The sequence below is a fragment of the Tachysurus vachellii genome, chromosome 15 (genome assembly GCF_030014155.1).
Source record: "Tachysurus vachellii isolate PV-2020 chromosome 15, HZAU_Pvac_v1, whole genome shotgun sequence".
Taxonomy (NCBI): Eukaryota; Metazoa; Chordata; class Actinopteri; order Siluriformes; family Bagridae; genus Tachysurus; species Tachysurus vachellii.
Window position 1 is genome coordinate 22,974,526 of NC_083474.1, and position 19,948 is coordinate 22,994,473.

A 19,948-nucleotide genomic window follows, 5' to 3' on the forward strand; every position below is an offset into this window, starting at 1 on the left:
TCTTCCTCATACCATTTAAGGTAGTTTTGTCCTTGTACTGTAACAGTCACTGCAGGCTTGCTCGTTACGGATAAATTAGAATAAATACAAATAAATTGTACTGTAAAGCTGCTTGAGACAATGTCCATTGTTAAAAGTGCTATACAATCCAACTGAATTTAATTGAATGTATATGGCAGGTATGTAATGGCTGGTATTGGGCATACTAGATCATTGCAGTAGACCTTTTCACATTAGGAGCATCAAATGTCATTTTACTTCCAAAGCCACATAGAATTAGATATATTATAGATACTGAGATAGAACTAGAAATATTATAGTGCCTTCAAAATATGGGCTCTGTTTGCAAACTTCTTGAAGAAGACTGATTTATTTTATTCTCTGGAGTTCCCACAGGAGATAATCCTCAGGCAGGTTTGGGAATACATACAGTACTGTAGCAGTACAGTCTGAGTCTCTCACAGTTGGAGATGTTTCCCGGTAGTCAATAAGGTTGAGTCTTTGATGTGTCAAATCTCAGGGAGATAAGGTAACTTTTCTGATTGCATATGCACCAAATATCATTTCTTCTTGGAGAATATGGGGCAAAAGAATAACTCATACTAATTCCGCTTTGTGGTTAGCATGTTCGCCTCACACCTCCAGGGTTGTGGGTTCGATTCCCGCCTCCGCCTTGTGTGTGTGGAGTTTGCATGTTCTCCCCGTGCCTCGGGGGTTTCCTCCAGGTACACCGGTTTCCTCCAGTTGATTGGCATCTCTGGAAAATTGTCCGTAGTGTGTGAGTGTGTGAGTGAATGAGAGTGTGTGTGTGTGCCCTGTGATGGGTTGGCACTCCGTCCAGGGTGTATCCTGCCTTGATGCCCGATGACGCCTGAGATAGGCACAGGCTCCCCGTGACCCGAGGCAGTTCGGATAAGTGGTAGAAGATGAGAGAGAGCGTAAGAGAGAGAATTCCACATGGTTTCTGTTGGACTTTAATGTCCATATTCAGAATCACAGAGTTATTTAGAGCAGAATTTCTGAATCTGAACCACAGTAGTGAAATGATATTGGCTTGTGCAGGTCAGTAACAAACTATTTGTTTTGACCGTAAGGTTGCTCATTAGTGCACTTGGTACCACATGCTCCCCTCAGGAGTAGAGCAGTTGGTCCTGGTCAAAGAACTTGAAACTTCACTTATTCACAAATAATGGAAAAAAGAGAGAGTGACACTGAAGTCAGCAGCATCAGCTTTATAGTCATTGTACTGGTCTGCAAAAGGATCCTGGTGAAGCAAAAGCTGAGGTTTCAGACAGAGCTCTCTCTTCTACATTCCTAACCGTGCCTATGGTCATGAACTGTGAGTTTGACTAAACTAATAAGGTTTAGAGTAAAGGGAAAAATGAAGTTCCTCCACAGGACTGTTTGGCAATCCAGGAAAGCCTTGTCTTTTACCCCTTTTCCACCAAAAAGAACCGGGTGCTGGTTCAGAGCTAGCACTGGTGCTGGTTCAAAATTGGTTCCACTGGCGAACCTTCTAAGAACCGGTTTGCTTTTCCATCGGTTAGAGAGCCGTCACAGAGCCGAGTCTGACGTCACTGTATACGTGTCACGTTACACAGCAACGTTAGCGCAGCAGCGACAAACACAAACACATCAACAATGGTGGATGTTGCTTTACTGTTAATGCTCATGGCTTTGTGAACCTACATTAGCATCCAAACGCGGCGAAACCAACGTGTACGTGCAGCTCCATGTAATCTGTATAAACGGAGGTTGTAATCGAGAAAGTACATAACATTATTTTATCATTAACACAGAAAAATTTTGCCATAGCATGTAGCTACCTACTATCATGTGTGCTGATAATGTATCATATTCACGGTAAAGTAAAAGTGTATTAAACTTTAGTATACTTAAGGTACATTATCAAATGCGCTAACATTAACCACGCCCACAGCCCCGCCCACATTTCCTGACACAATCGGTTGTTAAGTCTAGACCAGCAACGTTTTGGTGCTACTTAAGAACCACTTTTCCTGATTCAGAGCCGGTTCTTTGGCTGTCGGAAAAGGAAGAACTGGTTCTAAATTAGGCTCCGAACCAGCACTCAAACTGCCTCGGTGGAAAAGGGGCATTAGATCAGCTGTACTTCTAAATCAAGAAGAGCCAGCTGAGATGGTTCAGGAACCTTAGAACGATGCCCTCTGAATGACTCCAACTGGAAATTTCCCTCTTGGTACAGTCTGTCCTACTGGAGGGAGACCTCAGGACAGATGCAGGACCTGCTGTAGGAATTACATCTCTTACAGGTGGCATGGCAATGCCAATGTTTCCCCAGAAGCAGTCTGGATTCTGTGGTCAGGAATGGAGACCTTAGGTCTGGGGTGAACTCATCACCACAGGAAAAGCAGACTGACAAACTGAGTTAGTGTGTTTATCAATGAACGAATAACCTTTTTTGATTCCGAATATAAATATGTAGAAATTGTGTCTGGAAATTTTATGAATGCCTCGTGAACTATTTATGAATTTTTATGAAAGAGGGATCATCTCTGTAACACTGTTTTGAACTGTCGATTGCTTGCCTTGTTCATCATTACACAACACTTCCCAGTCATGTAGTGAAAACAGAAGACTACAGTATCAAATCTGTATGTATCTGTATTATGACAAATCCAGCTACAAATTTAAAAGAGGCGCTTTTTTCTGTAGACGCTTTATTTTATTACACCATGCTTGAATGTCCTTCAGTCTTCTGTGCTTTTCAATCTCTCCTTTTCAAGATTATTCAATGCTACAGATGCAGCTCAGATGCAGTTAATCCCACCAGCAGATCAGAAAGCACACACACACACACTCTTCAAACATTCAGAACATGTGCAAATCTAAACCTGTCTAACAAACATCACAGAATAATCCCCATCCTCCTGTACAGGATGTTTACTGATGAGAAGATGTGTACAAACGTGAGCTTCAGTTGTGCAGGTTGTGTTAATTAGGTAAAGTGCAGCTGTGTATATTTCTTAGCAAATCTTAATTTTGATTATTTTCCTACAACAACATACACACAAGGTGCTTTAGTTCTGGGACTTGACAAGACAACCAATAAGATTAGACTATAAATAGTGTTTAGCAGTCAAGCTGAAAATAAATAAAAAGGTATTCCTGAATGTCTTTCAAACCATGATGAAATAAAATTATATTTTTTTTCCTCTATCTCCAGATTGAGTTGTACTCAGGATGCAAAAGTCTCATCCTGTTCTGGTGCCTCTGTGTTCGCGGATGATCCTGAGCTCTGGTGGCTTGATACTGTCCTCTGACGAAGGATGACAGGGACGAGTTTGAAAAAGGAGAGAGTGGCGACGGCAACCGCCATTGCGCTGAGTAGCTGTAAGCATAAAGAGAAATGATAAAGAGTCTGCTGCTTAGTCATCCAGGGAAAACGCAAGCCCTCAGAGGAGATTAAGATTATTTTGGAAGTAATGATAATGCAAAAAGAAATGTTTTTATGCATCAAATGTGATAAATGCATCACATATGCATTTATGTACTGTAGAGTGTCCACCTTACAATTCCTTGTGAACGAGCTGTTCGTGTAGGTATTCATATACCAGTGAGTTGGTATTCGAATGGAAATTAACGGATTGCTTTCTTTAAAACAAATAATAATAATAAAAAGAAAGAAAGACTAGTCTGATCTGGTACAGACCTTCATAGTAGTAGGTCCATGTGTGTGTATGGAGTCTAGGTGTGTAGCAAGCAGAGCAAGAGTACAGGGGAGGTACGCTTCGTCACTGTTAGAGTCTCGGCATCTATAAAAGAAAAATAATAAAGAATTAACAATATTTTTTTCAACACAACGTTGTTACTGATCACAGGAGTGCACAGATTAAATGCAACAGATTAAAGGTATGTCGAAATCTACGGTACAAAGCTTTTCGTGTTTAGACTCTTATTACACGGCTGTTTAAATCTATTTTATGGATAAACAATTGAGATTATGTAAATCACCCGAAAATCAGACCTCAGATCTCAGTCCAACAAATAAAAACAGCTTGTTGGCAAACATGTGACATTATCACCACTAACCTACTCACACATCCTCTTAAATTTAGCCTTTTTTATTCATTCATTCATTCATCTTCTACCGCTTTATCCGAACTACCTCGGGTCACGGGGAGCCTGTGCCTATCTCAGGCGTCATCGGGCATCAAGGCAGGATACACCCTGGACGGAGTGCCAACCCATCGCAGGACACACACACACATTCACTCACACAATCACACACTACGGACAATTTTCCAGAGATGCCAATCAACCTACCATGCATGTCTTTGGACCGGGGGAGGAAACCGGAGTACCTGGAGGAAACCCCTGAGGCACGGGGAGAACATGCAAACTCCACACACACAAGGTGGAGGCGGGAATCGAACCCCCAACCCTGGAGGTGTGAGGCGAACGTGCTAACCACTAAGCCACCGTGCCCCCCTAACCTTTTTTAGATTTCATAAAAGTCCTGTCGTTATAAACCTCATTGGGTCCATAAATGCAGTGAGCCAATCAGATTCGAGATCTCGTCAGTTGTGACTAGAGAGGTCTCAGAAATTCAGACCTCGGTTGCTCTGTTACCCTCTGGTCTCACCTGAGACTAGGATATACTCATACCTGTGGTACAGGCTGGTAAGAAGGGTGTATCTGTCTGCAAAATAATGTTGTAGCATCTTTAGTTCGGAGAGTACCGCTGGTGGTAATCTGTGACCTTCCTGAACGAGAAGCCCCAGACTGTACCATCCCTGTAGGAAAATGTGAACACACACTTACACACAAATCCAAATTGAGCATTCTGGCATGTACAAAAGGACAAAGACATTTAGAGGATGTTTAGTATTCCACTATGCGCTCTAATGTCATAACCACAAAGTACATAAGCTATTAGTGTCAATAAACATAATAATCTCATCAGTACTAATGCGATCTGATTGTTCTGGTCAAGTGTGTCTTACCTGTGGGTCGTTTTTAAGCGCTGCCTTTTTGTACATCTCGACTACATGTGAAAGGTCTCTTTTGCCCTGTGCATGCTCCTCATACAACAGGTCTCCCATTTTAACCAGAGCTGAGTAGTTTGGAAAATAAGGATAACTAATGCAGTCCTGCTATGAATGTAATCATCAGATACATCTTTATATTAAAAAGTTTATATTAAATGTCACGAATTACCGTATGGTGAAGGATCTTGGCTCTGAATGGAGAGATTGTAGTATCTTAACATGCACTCGGTCAGAAATACTGGATTTAAGGATCCGTGCTAATAGGGAAATATAAATTGGGGGAAGAAAAAAAAACACAAACACACAAGTTGCACCTTAAACATGTTCTGTGCGTCAAACGATGCAAAATCTTCGTAAACCAAGACGCGCTAATGTCTTTAAATGACCGTGATGATCATGTGACTCACAGGACTATGTTCACACAGAAATGCTACGTTAAACTGAGCTGCTTCAAATCCACACTCGGCACATATCAGGTAATGAAGCAATGCCATGAACCTGTCGAAGACAACAAAGCACAAAATTTAAAAAGTAAGTGTTGCTTTCCACTGAATCTGAACATTTCAAAATGTAGAAAATAAATAATACTAATGCAAAGTGCACAAGTCTATAAGTGTTTACCATTTCCCCTTAAGATGGGCATTCAGGCCTTTCCTCAAGGCTGTTCCGAGATATCCATTCTGCTCTGATGCCCACTTCACCCACCTACAGATAAAAATTCATAGACTAAATATAAATGTACTCCACACGATAGAAGCCTGAATACACAAAAACATTAATTTGATTATTTTTAAATTTCAGGTCATCAGAAAGCTTTGTACAATTTGGCCTTCGACTTACAGAACAGCATTTGATGGATGTCGCACCACATATCCAGGAATACCTTGACTCCAAATTTCAGCTAGTTCAATGCCCCCGTTTATGTGGCCTCTCTGGGCTGATTTCAGAAAGTACTTATACGCCTTAACCTAAAGACAGACGAAAGCAATAACACGCTTACTCACTGTTTTTGTTATTGCTTGTGTACTCGTGCAGAACTTACACCATTATTGCTTTCTGTTCTGTTCTTGTGTCCCCCAAGTCCAAGCCATTTGTTACAATACTTATATGTGAAAGAGGTTACTCAAGCGGAGAATAATAAATGAAAAGACTTTGGTTAAATACATTAGCATTTAATTTGAATTTGACAAGTGGGAATTTCAAAGCGAGTTTTTTCCCGCATGATAGACTCATATAATTAGTCTATATTTAAAATCTTTTAGAATAATTGCATGGTCAATGGAAGATTGGAGTAAAATGTTTTTTTTTTTTGAAAAACAGAAAGAAAGCTTTATTACAGAAATCTGCATAATAAATAGATGTATATATGTATATGTATAAATGTATAATCCTGTTGATATACAGGATCCATATGGAGTGTAAATGTAATTCTGAAAGCATCAAGGACAAGTTGATAGTTTGTAGATGATCCACTGTTCCGTAATGTGAAACGAAAAAGGATGAGTTAATAGTTTATAGATTATGTTGAGATATTATTAAGAATTAGTTCATGTTTCTTTTGATAGTCCCTTGACAGGTTGTCTGTTGTGTGGATGGTTTGCTCAGAGATTGCAGAGTGTCTAAAATGAACTATCCAAATAAAGGGTTTTAAAAAAAAAAAAAATCATAAATCTGCAAATTAAAGTGAATGTGACGTGACGTACGGCTAAGTACGGTGACACATACTCAGAATTCCTTCTCTGCGTTTAACCCATCCAAAGTGCACACACACAGCAGAGAACACACACCGTGAACACACACCTGGAGCAGTGGGCAGCCATTTATGCTGCAGTTAGGGGATTTCGGTGCCTTACTCAAGGGCGCCTCAGTCGTGGCCGGCCCGAGACGCGAACCCACAACCTTAGGGTTAGGAGTCAGACTCTCTAACCATTAGGCCACGACTTCCCCCAATTAAAAGCTTGTCTGAAAGCAGGACTGGACCACACTCACTTCATAACAGAAACAACCAACCAACCAACCATCCATTCAAACAGCCGTTCATTCAAACAACAGAAATCTGCTGATCAAACAATCACTCACCCAACCGTGCAATTAGCCGACCGATCAATAAATTAACCATTCACTCAACCAACCAATTAGTCAACCAATTACTCACCCAGCCAAGCAATTAACCAAATTAACCAATCACTCAACCTAATAACTAACTAATCAATCACTCACAGAGCTGTTACCACCCAGTCTAGGGTGATAGCTTAGGATCCAAGGAATTGACACCTTTATAAATTGGGGCAAGGAACGAGAAACACAAAATATAATTTCTCTATGAATAAATATAAATATATATATAAATAATCAACAAAAAAAACAGTTAAACAATTAAGCAACCAACCAATCAATTAGCAAAAAAATCATTCAACAAATGAAATAACAAACCGGTCACTCAACCAATCCAGCAATTAACCAATAATTTAAGCAGTAAATAAGTAAACAAACTTTGTCGGGTCCTTGTCCAGGATAAAGGCCTTGCGAGTACAAGACTCCTAGATTCATTGCAGCATCTGGATTCTCCAGCTGATCAGCCTGTTCCCAGAGCTCCACTGCTCGCTCGTAGTTCTTCTCAAACTGCTCGTAGTACCACCCCAAAGCCGTGATGGCTGGAGTGAAGCCCTGCGGTGAACAGCAAAGCACATTTATCAACCATTCAACACACACAATATACACTTGTTCAAAGCTTGGTTTAACGTTGAGCCAAAAATGAATTGATGAGAAAATGACAAATACGATCTGTTCTGTGGATCAGACATGCTAAAAACCCAGAATCAGGGAAAAGAGGTTAATGACGGTTAGCGCTTTATATGATAGAGTAATATATGAAATGGAAAAATATCGATCATGGCTTGTTTACAGCTTGTACCTGTTCCATTGCTTTTTTCAGGAAAGTGACAGCTTTTGGCACATCTTGTGGAACTCCTTGGCCCTGAAAAGGGGATAGAAATGAGTAGAATTTATATCTCACTCTTCATCTACCTAATCAGCAGTATTTACAGAATAGAATTACTTATAAGAGGCTAATCAGAACCTAAAAGCTTCTGACCGTCAGCAGAACGATGGCGTAGTCGTACATAGAAACGCGATCCTGCAGTTTGGTGGCTCCCCTCTCATAGTGCCTCACTGCCGTTCGGATATCTGTATTAACACCTTGCTGACCCCAGAAAAGCATCTGAGCCACTGCTCGCTGAACAAATGTTCATACGCCAGTGAACATTCAAGGAAATGTTCATTCTGATGCTGAATTGACTGTGTTTAAGCGTGGCATCGGTTACCTCTGCGTCTGCTACGCCATTGCGCGCCTGGAGTTTGAGCCAAAGAAAGATGTCGTCATCCTCGTTGGTTTGGGCTTTCAGGATTTCCTCATCGTGGAGGTATATTGACTCGACAAACGTCTACAAAATATACCAATATATGTTTAATTTCAGTTAAATTCAATTTATTCAAAGTCTAGTGCTTTTAACAATTCACATTAAGTTATTATTATGTCGCTTTGTAGAAGCCAACATTCTGTTTTCCTATTTAAGACAAAAATTTATCAAGAGTAACTCCTCCTAGGGCTTTCGAGCCACATGCACCAAATTTGGATATGTTGTAGATCCTGGTGTGAAGTTTGTTGCTTTTAAAATTTCTGAGTCCGAGTACCGGTACTTCCGGTACCGAGTCTCAAATTGGCCTTTTTTCCCATAGACTCCCATTATAAACTTTGGACGTTTATAACTCGGCAAGATTTCGAACTATCTACACCAAACTTGGCCAGCTCCTTTAGGGCGAGACTCTGAACAAAGTATATTGGTGTACCAACTGGCCTTCCGGTTGTCCCGTAGCCCCGCCCCCAAATATGCAAAATCAAAAAACTTTTTACAACATGGACATGTGACATACCAAAACACTCAGAACAATGAGGGGAACTTCCTCACGTGTATTCTGATGACATCACATGATGTCACGTGATGTCACGTGAAAACAAAAAACATTAGCACAACATGGACATGTGACATATCAAAACACTCAGCCCAAGGAGGGGAATTGCGTCACAGGTTTTCGGATGACATCACATGCTTGTCTCCACTTGCCTCCAAATGTTTTGGCACCCTAGCGCTCCACTAGATTTCAAAAGTTTTATGTCCACTTGCCTCCAAAAGTAACACTGACCCTTATGTCCACTTGCCTCCAAAAAGCACTGGCCTTTGCGAATACTTGCCTCGTCAAAGCCAACATCAATGTTTGTTGCCACGAACTTTACAAATCTAGTTTTTCTCTAACATTTATCCCTAATGATCAAGCCTGAGGTGACGGTGGTGAGGAAAAGCTCCCTGAGATGATATGAGGAAGAAACCTTGAGAGGAACCAGACTCAGAAGGTTACCTTATCCTCATTTGGGTGACACTGTACAGGAAATAATGTCAGTGTAAGTAATGTTTAAGTGATATACAGTATCTCAGTTTTATTGTAAAGCTCTGGTCATTTTGATTTTTTTTTCAATTGTCTGTTTAAAAAAATATCTATTTCAATAAACGATTGAATGAATGATGAATGAATGAATAATACGACTACTTCCATGAATAAAAACTGTAATATCAATATCAAATATCAAAATTTTATCACAAGATAAATAATAAAAAATATTATAATAATCAGTGTAGGTTTTATTTTTTGGATATTAAATGGAATTTTGCCTTCTTCCATCTTTTAGTGTTCCTAGTGAGCATTAAAAGCCATGATGTAGTAAGAATTGTAGAGGAAACATCTTCTATGTGTGTATGAGTGTAAACTTTACCTCATGTCAGAAACGAAAGGAAAATTAAGTCAGTTGTATACACTGGGAGAAGTGGGTTAATAGCTGTAGTGTTAGATGGTAAATAAAACCCAATACCTGTTGTGAGGAAGGATTGAGACGGTCAGCTGAGGTTTGCTTGGCAATGTTAGAATAGTAGGCGTAGGAAAGTTCAGGATCTGCTGCTACACTCTGAACACCAACTTGGTGCAGGTGCCCCATGCGGAGAAGAGCCAGCCTCCAGTCCTTCTGAGCTCCCAATACTGACAACAACCAGGCCTGAGAACATCACACACACACACACACACACACACACACAAATATGACTCTCACCATCTTTTTCTTTATGTATGTTTACCGCACATGAACCCACCTTGTAGGGCTGCTTCTTAACACCAAGTCCACTGCTGTGAAGCACAGAAGCGAGATGGAGCGCTCGGTTGTCTCCTAAACACCCTGCTTGTAATAAAGAAGGCATCAGCCTGCTTAATATCTTCACACTCATTTCTCTCTCCATCGCACGCAGCACGCCAACGTACAAAGCTCGGCCGACGGCAGCTGGACTCACGGAGCCTGAGGAACATTTCAGACGTGTTTATTTATAACGCTACGATTGTACGTATGACTAATTTCCTAAAAGTTACTGAGAAATAGGCTACAGGTATTTGTATTGATTTACAGTTTACATTGCATTAAAATATGACAGAATGTTTGTCTGCAAAACTAGTTCCTGTTCTCGTTTAGTCTTTCCAACACCAGCTTTCTGTTTTAACTCCATTTCAAAGTTCACAAATATAAAATAAATAAAAGAAGCTTGTTATGTTGTCATGGGGACACGATGGCTTAGTGGTTAGCACGTACGCCTCACACCTCCAGGGTTGGGGGTTCGATTCCCGCCTCCGCTTTGTGTGTGTGGAGTTTGCATGTTCTCCCCGTGCCTCGGGGGTTTCCTCCGGGTACTCCGGTTTCCTCCCCCGGTCCAAAGACATGCATGGTAGGTTGATTGGCATCTCTGGAAAATTGTCTGTAGTGTGTGAGTGTGTGAGTGAATGAGAGTGTGTGTGTGCCCTGTGATGGGTTGGCACTCCATCCAGGGTGTATCCTGCCTTGATGCCCCGATGACGCCTGAGATAGGCACAGGCTCCCCGTGACCCGAGGTAGTTCGGATAAGCGGTAGAAAATTAATGAATGAATGAATGTTATGTTGCCAAGAAACCAAAAATCATAAAATGTCTCTTTCCTGAAAGCTCCAGCTTTAAAAACACCTGACTAACACTGGACATTTGATTGTCCATGGTTACCCCAAGGTTGTGAGCTGTGACCAAAGAGGAGATCAGACCGTAGTGCAAGAATAATCCACTTTTTAAAAAAAAAAAAAAATATATATATATATATATATATATATATATATATATATATATATATATATATATATAAAATGGAAAATTCATGGTATAATAAACAAATAACCTGCAAGTATCACTCATTATATATCATTATCATAATATAATCCTATTCCCAAATAAATAAATATATTTGTATATTTTATCCTCACAGAATATCTAAAGAACTAACAGAGTATCACTTAAAGAAGTGATGTCATAGTCGTGGCGTTTTCACCCTCACCGTGTTTGTCGATTATTTTCTGAACCAGTCGAGCCACCGGTCGTCTCTGAGGACACTGTAGTGCTTTATCAGAGCTGCACTGTGACCTTGATGCTGCTGCATTGGTTTTCAGTGTCAGCTCAGTGTATACATCCACACATCTCTCTGGAATAAAAGCATGGCAAGCTCTCAGCACGAGGAAACAGTGTGCAATTTTATAGGAAAACACGCCACCGTGTGGACCTACAGAGTGACACACACACCTTTCGGTGTCTTTGCAGCAATTTCACGTGAATACTCGGCTATTTTGTGTTCAAGTTCAGACCGAAATTGCTGACAGGACAGGAACCATCCAGATATATTCACCATCTGCAGTATCTGAGGAAGCTGAAGCTCAGACTGTGAAGGAAATCAAAAATCATTAAGTTTGTTATGATTATATTAATACTCAAATGTTTTTACAATGCAGAGTAAAGCTGAATCTTACCAGCTTAACAGATGGTGATCTTGTTCTGTAATATGTTACAGGACCATAAAAGCCTTCAAAGCCTTTTAGAAATTTATCTCCAGCGACCACAAAATATCCGTCTGTATCATCCATCTTTACCGTCGTCTTGAACCTGTTTAGAACAGAAGACAACATTCAGAAACATGTTTCATGAGATCCTGTTTGTTTCTATATTTCAGCATTTTGTACTACACAGATCATATTCATTATTTAAGCCAATAAATCTATAAATAAATATAATGTTCACAATGTAATGTAACTATCCATAACAAGTTTATTACTTCATTATGTACACCAAGATACTACTTTAAAATTTAAACAAGATTGTACTTTTTTTTCTTATTTTAAATTTGACCAAAATAGTTTGTACTGTCATTTTCATTCATTCATTTTCTACCACTTATCCAAACTATCTCGGGTCACGGGGAGCCTGTGCCTATCTCAGGCGTCATCGGGCATCAAGGCAGGATACACCCTGGACGGAGTGCCAACCCATCGCAGGGCACACACACACACTCTCATTCACTCACACATTCACACACTACAGACAATTTTCCAGAGAAGCCAATCAACCTACCGTGCCCCCCTAGGTTTGTACTTTTTTAATTAAGATTTTATGAATCTTGAAATTTTTTATTATATTAATATTCGTATAACATAATTTTTTTTATATTATGTTTCTTATGTCCTGTAAAGCTGCTTTGAGACTGTTCAAAGTGCCATACAGATAAATTTGAAATGAATTGAATAGAATTCTTTTCACACTTATACTGTATACGTTGAAAAGCCTTCTTTTCTTTAAACTGCTGAGATTAAAATCAACCCTACACAATTCGGTGAATTCAGGTCATAATTATGTAATAAAATGACATTTAAATATTCATGATGGTGAAATGCATGAAGGCAACGACGAGAGATGAAGATTCACTAAAACAGGACAATAAAACTTAAACTTTAATTAACTTTAATTCAACTCGATACAAGATGATAAGTTATATACGGACTGTAGTTTTTCTCCAAGAATCCTGGACCGAATTCCGTAGCAACCTACTGTACTAACATTCTCTATTGTTTACACACTAGAGGGCACCAAAACAGGGAAATGGAGCTAATGATCCTGAAGAGAAACTTTGATGAAGAAAACCTGCATTGCACATAGCAGCACTAACTGCAGGAACATCTTGGGCACTACTCTGATGTAGGTGATGCTGTTGTTTATGGTGGTGTTTTCTTTAAACTTCTCTCAGCATGTTGGTCTATTTTAACTAACCATTTGCTCTATTACCCACAATGACATTCAGTGATGCAGTGGGATTTAGCCCTCACTTCATTGTGATCAGTGTTGTAATATAACGGAGTACAAATACTTAGTTACTGTACTTAAGTAGAAATGTCACGTATCTGTACTTTACTTCGCTATTTAAATTTACGTTAACTTTCACTTTTACTCCACTACATTTCCTAGATAAAATGTAGACTTTTACTCAAACAATCCATTCAATACTAAATAAAAATAACACTTATTGATTTGGTCTTTGTCCTGTGAATATTGTTTATTAATGACTGCATTAATTGGACACACTGTTTGTAGAGAATGCACACATACATGAACTGATCTGATTCAAGACCGGCATCATTACATCATGCATAAAATTTTGGTGTCCACTTTTGCCATTTAATAATAATGTAGTCATATAATATATAATATAAAACTCTTCTTGTTTTAAATTCTCACTGAGGGCTAAAACCCCTAGAGATGAAATCCTAGAACCGCCCCTGATCTTATGCCTACAGAAAATCACTGAAATTTAACTTTTTACTTTTACTTCAAATACTTAAGTACATTAAATATCAGAAAATGACTTTTGATACTTAAGTACAGTAAATATCAGATACTTTAAGACTTTTACTTGAGTAATATTCTAAAAGGTAACTTTCACTTCTACCAAAGTCTTTTTCTAGTACGATACTTGTACTTTTACTCAAGTATTGCTTTCTAATACTTTATACAACACTGATTGTGATGCAGCAGAGCTTTAGTCCTTTAGACCACTCTGTTCAAACAGATCAACTTTAAACTTTAAACCTTAAAATGTACTGTATGTGTACAGTACATACAATTTTTGCCTACATAGTATATGTCTTTCTGTTACAGTGTTACACTGTGGAGCTTCTGTCACTATGACAAGCTAATACTTTCATGCTAATACTTCTATATACATCGCTAACTAGCCAAGCTGACTTATCTGTGTTGTATAACCGTATTGGTGTTCTCATTATAACATCAACATGCTGTCGCTTGAAAATGGTAACTGGGGAAAAAAAAATCAGCAGGATGTGGTGCCCTGTTACACAAGCGTGAAAGCCAAACCCTCAATGACCATGCAAACTCATTCTCCTGAAATACGCCGCGTCACCCCAGCTGACACGCCAGCCGATACGTTCTATGACCTCTACCGCTGTTTTGAAATTCTAACACTCGTATCAAGAATCCTGTTGATGTAAATCGTATTATTATAACTCTCACAACTGCATACATGTATTCTGATAAGGTATTTATGACCAGATCTGTCCATGCTCTCAAACCAATACGTCATATATGAATGTATACACCAAATCCGATAATGCAGGGATGTCCAATCTTATCTGGAAAGGGCTGACGTGGCACTCCAACCAAACAAAAGCCACACCTGAGTTGACTGAATGCCAAGATCACCTGATTAAACAGGAGGAATCCATTGTGTTTTCCTTGGAAGGTGTGGTTCCTTGGATGATTAGAAACCTGCACCCACACCAGCTCTTTGTGGATAACATTGGAGCCTCCCGAGATTGGACTCCTAATGAATCATCGTTATAAACCCATCGGTTTAAACCCACTTTCTCAAGTCCATAAACCTCAATAAGAATCAAATCATTTTCCTTTGTCTGTTCTACAGGAATATGATTACACATCATGTAGATTATTGAGAGATACTCAATCATCATGTACAGTACTGTAGATACTCCATCCAAAGACATCTTCAGTTTTATTTAAACGGAGGCTACAGGAAGGACCAGTCATTTATCATGTCTCACTCCACAGTGGTGTTAATATGAAGCACATATGAAAGTAGACACTCAGGACTTTAAGAATTTGTAGTGTTTCATCAGGATTTCTGTTTTTCTCAACAATACTAGAGGTGATATTTTTATAGAATATAAAAAAAACAAATTGTTTTATTTTTCTCCACACAGATGTTTGTATCTTCAGAGTAAATGTTGATATCAAACCCGTTTCTGCTCTCTGAGATGCTCCGAGTTCTCGTTCATCTAAAAAGCAGCTCAGATTTCTCTTCATCACTAAAATTCAGTGTAAGATTCTCAACAGAGGGAAAAAACACACGTCTAAAACACTGAACACTGAAAGAACGACAGAGTCCTGACTTATTTTAGATCAGACTCACAGACACAACGTCATTCAGTTCTTTACACAGAATGAAAACGTCTCATATGTCCGTTTATGTTTGATTAAAAGAGTTAATTTACTTCTATGGCAAGTAAATACAGCCCAATCTAAACAGGAAATTATGTATTAATACTGAAATATAAATTTTGCTGTGTAAATAGGTGTAAAAGCTTGATTTTCTGCACATAATACTACATAATACTGTCCTCTACACTTCAGGTTAAATCCATGATTCCTCTCATACCTACTCACGTGTATTCTGATGACTCGATAACTGGTTGTTTATCTCCCTCAATACATGCAGCCGTGATTTTCCCCTACGGTCACAATCATTAGTATCAGGTTAGATATCATGTAACATATATAAATAAATATAGAATGTCTTTTCTCCGAGTGATAGCTAAACTTCTGACCGTTCTTCCTGTCAGCTCCAGATTCAGAAGGCACCACTGGTGCAAAGGAAGTGTGAAGGAGGACAGAAACGCTGATTGTGAACCGCCCTCTAATTCCAGCTGTACATGGAGGTGACCTTCAGAGGAGGAGAAAAATGAAAGCAGTAGTGTTTACAGTTCATACAGGATATGCTGAAGAGAGATGAAACCTTGACTCACCTGTACGTGTGAGTAACAGCGATGGACTGGCGTAATTCTCATGCGTGTTTAGGTGATGTAAAATCCCACACAGATGTTCTCTACAATGTTGGTCTAATAAAACCCAAAGAGAGAAGGCACACCTAAGGAGAAAAATATTACCACTTTAATTCCCACGTCATCAGTTACTGACCAGAACAAATCTAATAGAATTTGAATAAAACTACCATGGATATGTAACAGATTTGAGACGTTGTCCTTCCAGCAATCTGCTGGTGAACGGATGGAGAGTTCTAGTGATGCCAAAGTTCTCCCCGGAGGAGCCGTAGAGCGAGGACAACAAACTGGAAACTTCTAGATATGAAAATCAGCATCACTGATGAATCAGCATACATTCAGATAAACATCCTGGCATGCTTTCACACCTTTATTATTGGGGATGTGGTAGCTTTGTGGTTAAGGTGTTGGCCTACTGATCAGCAGGTTATGAGTTTAAATCCCAAGTCCCCCAAGCTTGCACTGCTGGCCCCTTGTTTATCAGTTAAATAAATATATATATGTATATATATATATATATATATATATATATATATATATATATATATATATATATATATAAGAAAATGTAACTTGAAGCTTTTCAGCTTGACTGCTATTTGAACTGGCAGGTGCTGAATAAATGATTATATAATTGTCTCAGTAATTAAATTAATTTAAGTTTAATCATTTTGATCATTGTCGGTGCTGCATTCAGTGTTTATACATCCAGTGTTTGCTCCTTGTGGATTAGTTTATCCACCAGTTTAACGTACTTTAATACATTATGGTATCAATATTGTGATATGATCACTTATCATGAGCTGTACTGATATCAGACTGTGTCTCTGAATGTCATTCTACTGTATGTGCATTATCTTCCATATGTTCATAAATTGTAGTGCTGAATATGTGAAATATCTCCTATTATGCCACTTTACAGCTGCACACGCTGTTTATATCTTTTTTGCACTTGTTAAACGTATATATTTTCAGATACTAAGTAAAACTATGCTCCAGTTTTAAAAGATAATTGTTAAATGGAACAATGACATTGTTCTGGTTGTTTATCAGTATAGCTATACATGATGATATGATACATGTTGTTTATCAAAGAAACGTCTTTAAAGATCATTAGAGCATGTTTTTGTCTTCACTCAACTCGACAGGATTGTTTAACTTCAATCGAATCACTTTTCTCATTGCAATCAAACTGTACTGAGTTCACTTGGAAGCAGACTGTGATGCAGAGGCAAAGTTTCAATGCAGCTCATTAAGCAGATGAGACACATCAATCACAGTTGGGTCAGAACTTGACATAATCTGATCTCTGTCTGTTTCCATGTGAACTCTAACTTGGACTGATGAGTGTATTGGCCGCACCGTTTTCCACTGGACACTCAGATTTCCATCTGTGAGCTTTCCAAATCATCTCCGTCTCCCAGCTAGGACACAGAAGGTGCTCTTTAAACGGCCGACTCAGAGGACTGAGGACGGTGAAAGTTTCCACCGCGCTGGCCAGAGACTCTCGGCCCGGCTCAGACTCAGACGATACACTGCTGCTCATCCAGACACGGACAAAACAGCTAAGCACCCAGTCAGACATTGCTACTCTCCAGTCAGGCTGATAAACCAACCAGTCAGGGAGATGCATCTTCACAACACGTGTTCTGTGAGCACCAGGAGAACATTCCCACTGACGCTGGAAGATCACAGACGTGCTTCCGGTGTCAAAAGAGACCAAAACCTGCAGGTGGACCGTCGATGGATCGCTGCAGGAATAACGGACCCACAGCGGGTGGACAGAGACTGGAGATTCATGAGGGTTTAGGAGTGTGAGAGCACCTGAGCTGCTTTGGCTGAAACTTGAACAGAGAATGACCTGAGAGAGAGAGAGAGAGAGAGGGGGGGGGGGGGTTGAAGAGATTTCTGTATTAGATATTTATCCATTTCCTCCAATTTAATTCTGACAAGACAGAAGTAATAATTTTCTCTCTCTCTCTCTCTCTCTCTCTCTCTCTCTCTCCTTATATCAACCATATAAGTATAAGTTTCCAGTTACACTAGCGAGTCTGTTTCCTCTCAAGCTTTTTATTTGTCAGGAGGTTTTTCCTCACTTCTGACTCGCTCATAACGGATAAATTTCTATATTTTAAAATGTATATCCTGAATACATGTACACATATATAATACATATAGTGTTTTTAACAGTGTGAATGGTTGCTTGTGGATTGGACACATTCATCCAAATGTTATAATGCAGTCATAAGTCACTTTCATTATCATTATTATTATTATTATTATTATTATTATTATTATTATTATTATTATTATTAGAAGTAGTAGTAGTAGTGTTATTCATACCACAAAGCAAGCATTGTGATCACTTTTCATAAACAAATGTAATCATGTACTATGTAGTGCTTTATGAATGCATTATAACAGGTTACAGTCACTATGCATATAGACTACACAGATCATTTCTAGCAGCTGTGTGTTCATGTGGCCATAAAGGAACAAATGACAAATATATAAATACTTTATACAGATACAGCAATAATTTATTTATTTATTTATTTATTCTCCACTGACTTCACTGTAATATTCTATCAACTGTGCTTTTTTTTTAGAAAAACAAAGGCTGCTAATATATTTGGGTTTAGTTAAAAAAAAGGTTGAAGTTACTGAGGTACAAAAAATAGTGAATTTAAACTCATTAATTTGTCACTAATTAACTTTAGTCACAAGAATCCCGAGCTGAAGTGACTCCCTCTTGTAGATTCGCTCTAATTCTCCCATTTAAAACTATATTTCTTCTCTAATTAATACACAGTTGAAGTTAATCATAACTCGTAACGTTTACATGAGATTTGTGTTTTTTTTAATCACGTCCAGCCTCACAGCGGCGTTCATACGAGTCACTTTCCATCGAGTGATTCGATTCTTTCTAGTGATTCGAACTACGCGAGCTTCGTTTCGGTTCATAACGCGGTGTCCTACTGTAACACTATATTTCCATAAGATCACAGTGTATTCCACATTTAATCGCCTAACTATATAAATATATACACTATATATGTGTGTTTTTCGATGCCACAGCATTAAAGTACGTTTTGAATAAATATAACTTTTCTGAATGTTATAACTAGATTTCATTTTTAACAGTTGATGTTTTAAATTAATTTCTGATTCCGAATCAATTCGACTAAATGATTCACTTAAAAGAGTCGTTTTAAAAGAATCGATTCATTTACGAATCTCTAAACAGTACTGTTAATATGAGAAGTTTTCTCAAGCGGAAGAACATCCTGTTAGGTTCAGATGTAGGCAAACAAAGCTGCAGCTCCACCCGTTCATGCAAAGGCAAAAGCCAGGTAAAATGTAGACTTCCAAACAGTTGAAATGAACCATTAGGAGTCTTAAAAGTGGATAAATGAGGGCTTTTGAGCTCTGGATTATGAACCACAGGCTCTTTGTTACATGTTGTGAAAACCGTCCTGTTCATTTATTCATTCATTCATTTAAACAATAAACTTTATTTTAAAATACACATATTTTTGAATTAGCCTTTAGGGGAGTAAAAGAACAAATGTGTTTTTGTTCATGTTTGTATTATAGGTTCAAATCAGGGGCGGTTCTAGGATTTCATCTTTAGGGGGTTTTAGCCCTCAGTGAGAATGTAAAAGTTTTATATTATATATTATATGACTACATAGTAAGCCAAACGTTATGGTATTATTTAAAATGGCAAAAGTGGACACCAAAATTTTATGCATGATGTAATGATGCCAGTCTTGAATCAAATCATTTTATGTGTGTGCATTCTCTACAAACACTGTGTCCAATTAATACAGTCATTAATAAAAAATATTCACAGGACAAAGACCAAATCAATAAATGTTATTTTTA

The 19,948-nt window shown here is 38.6% G+C and overlaps 1 protein-coding gene across 1 annotated transcript; it reads right to left on the minus strand.

Moving 5' to 3' along the window:
• Positions 1–2,682: 2,682 nt before the first annotated feature.
• On the minus strand, positions 2,683–18,930 carry si:dkey-24p1.6 (protein sel-1 homolog 3). Its single transcript, XM_060888435.1, has 23 exons — positions 18,785–18,930; positions 17,423–17,921; positions 16,231–16,357; positions 16,025–16,146; positions 15,827–15,942; positions 15,666–15,730; positions 11,948–12,080; positions 11,724–11,859; positions 11,482–11,625; positions 10,229–10,428; positions 9,955–10,134; positions 8,354–8,473; positions 8,125–8,265; positions 7,945–8,007; positions 7,524–7,697; positions 5,871–5,998; positions 5,652–5,735; positions 5,438–5,528; positions 5,200–5,287; positions 4,986–5,095; positions 4,648–4,775; positions 3,692–3,794; positions 2,683–3,370 (listed from the first exon to the last, which is right to left on the minus strand). The coding sequence occupies exons 1-23, from the start codon at positions 18,836–18,838 to the stop codon at positions 3,218–3,220; spliced, it is 3,159 nt and encodes a 1,052-aa protein (XP_060744418.1). The 5' UTR covers positions 18,839–18,930; the 3' UTR covers positions 2,683–3,217.
• Positions 18,931–19,948: the final 1,018 nt, after the last annotated feature.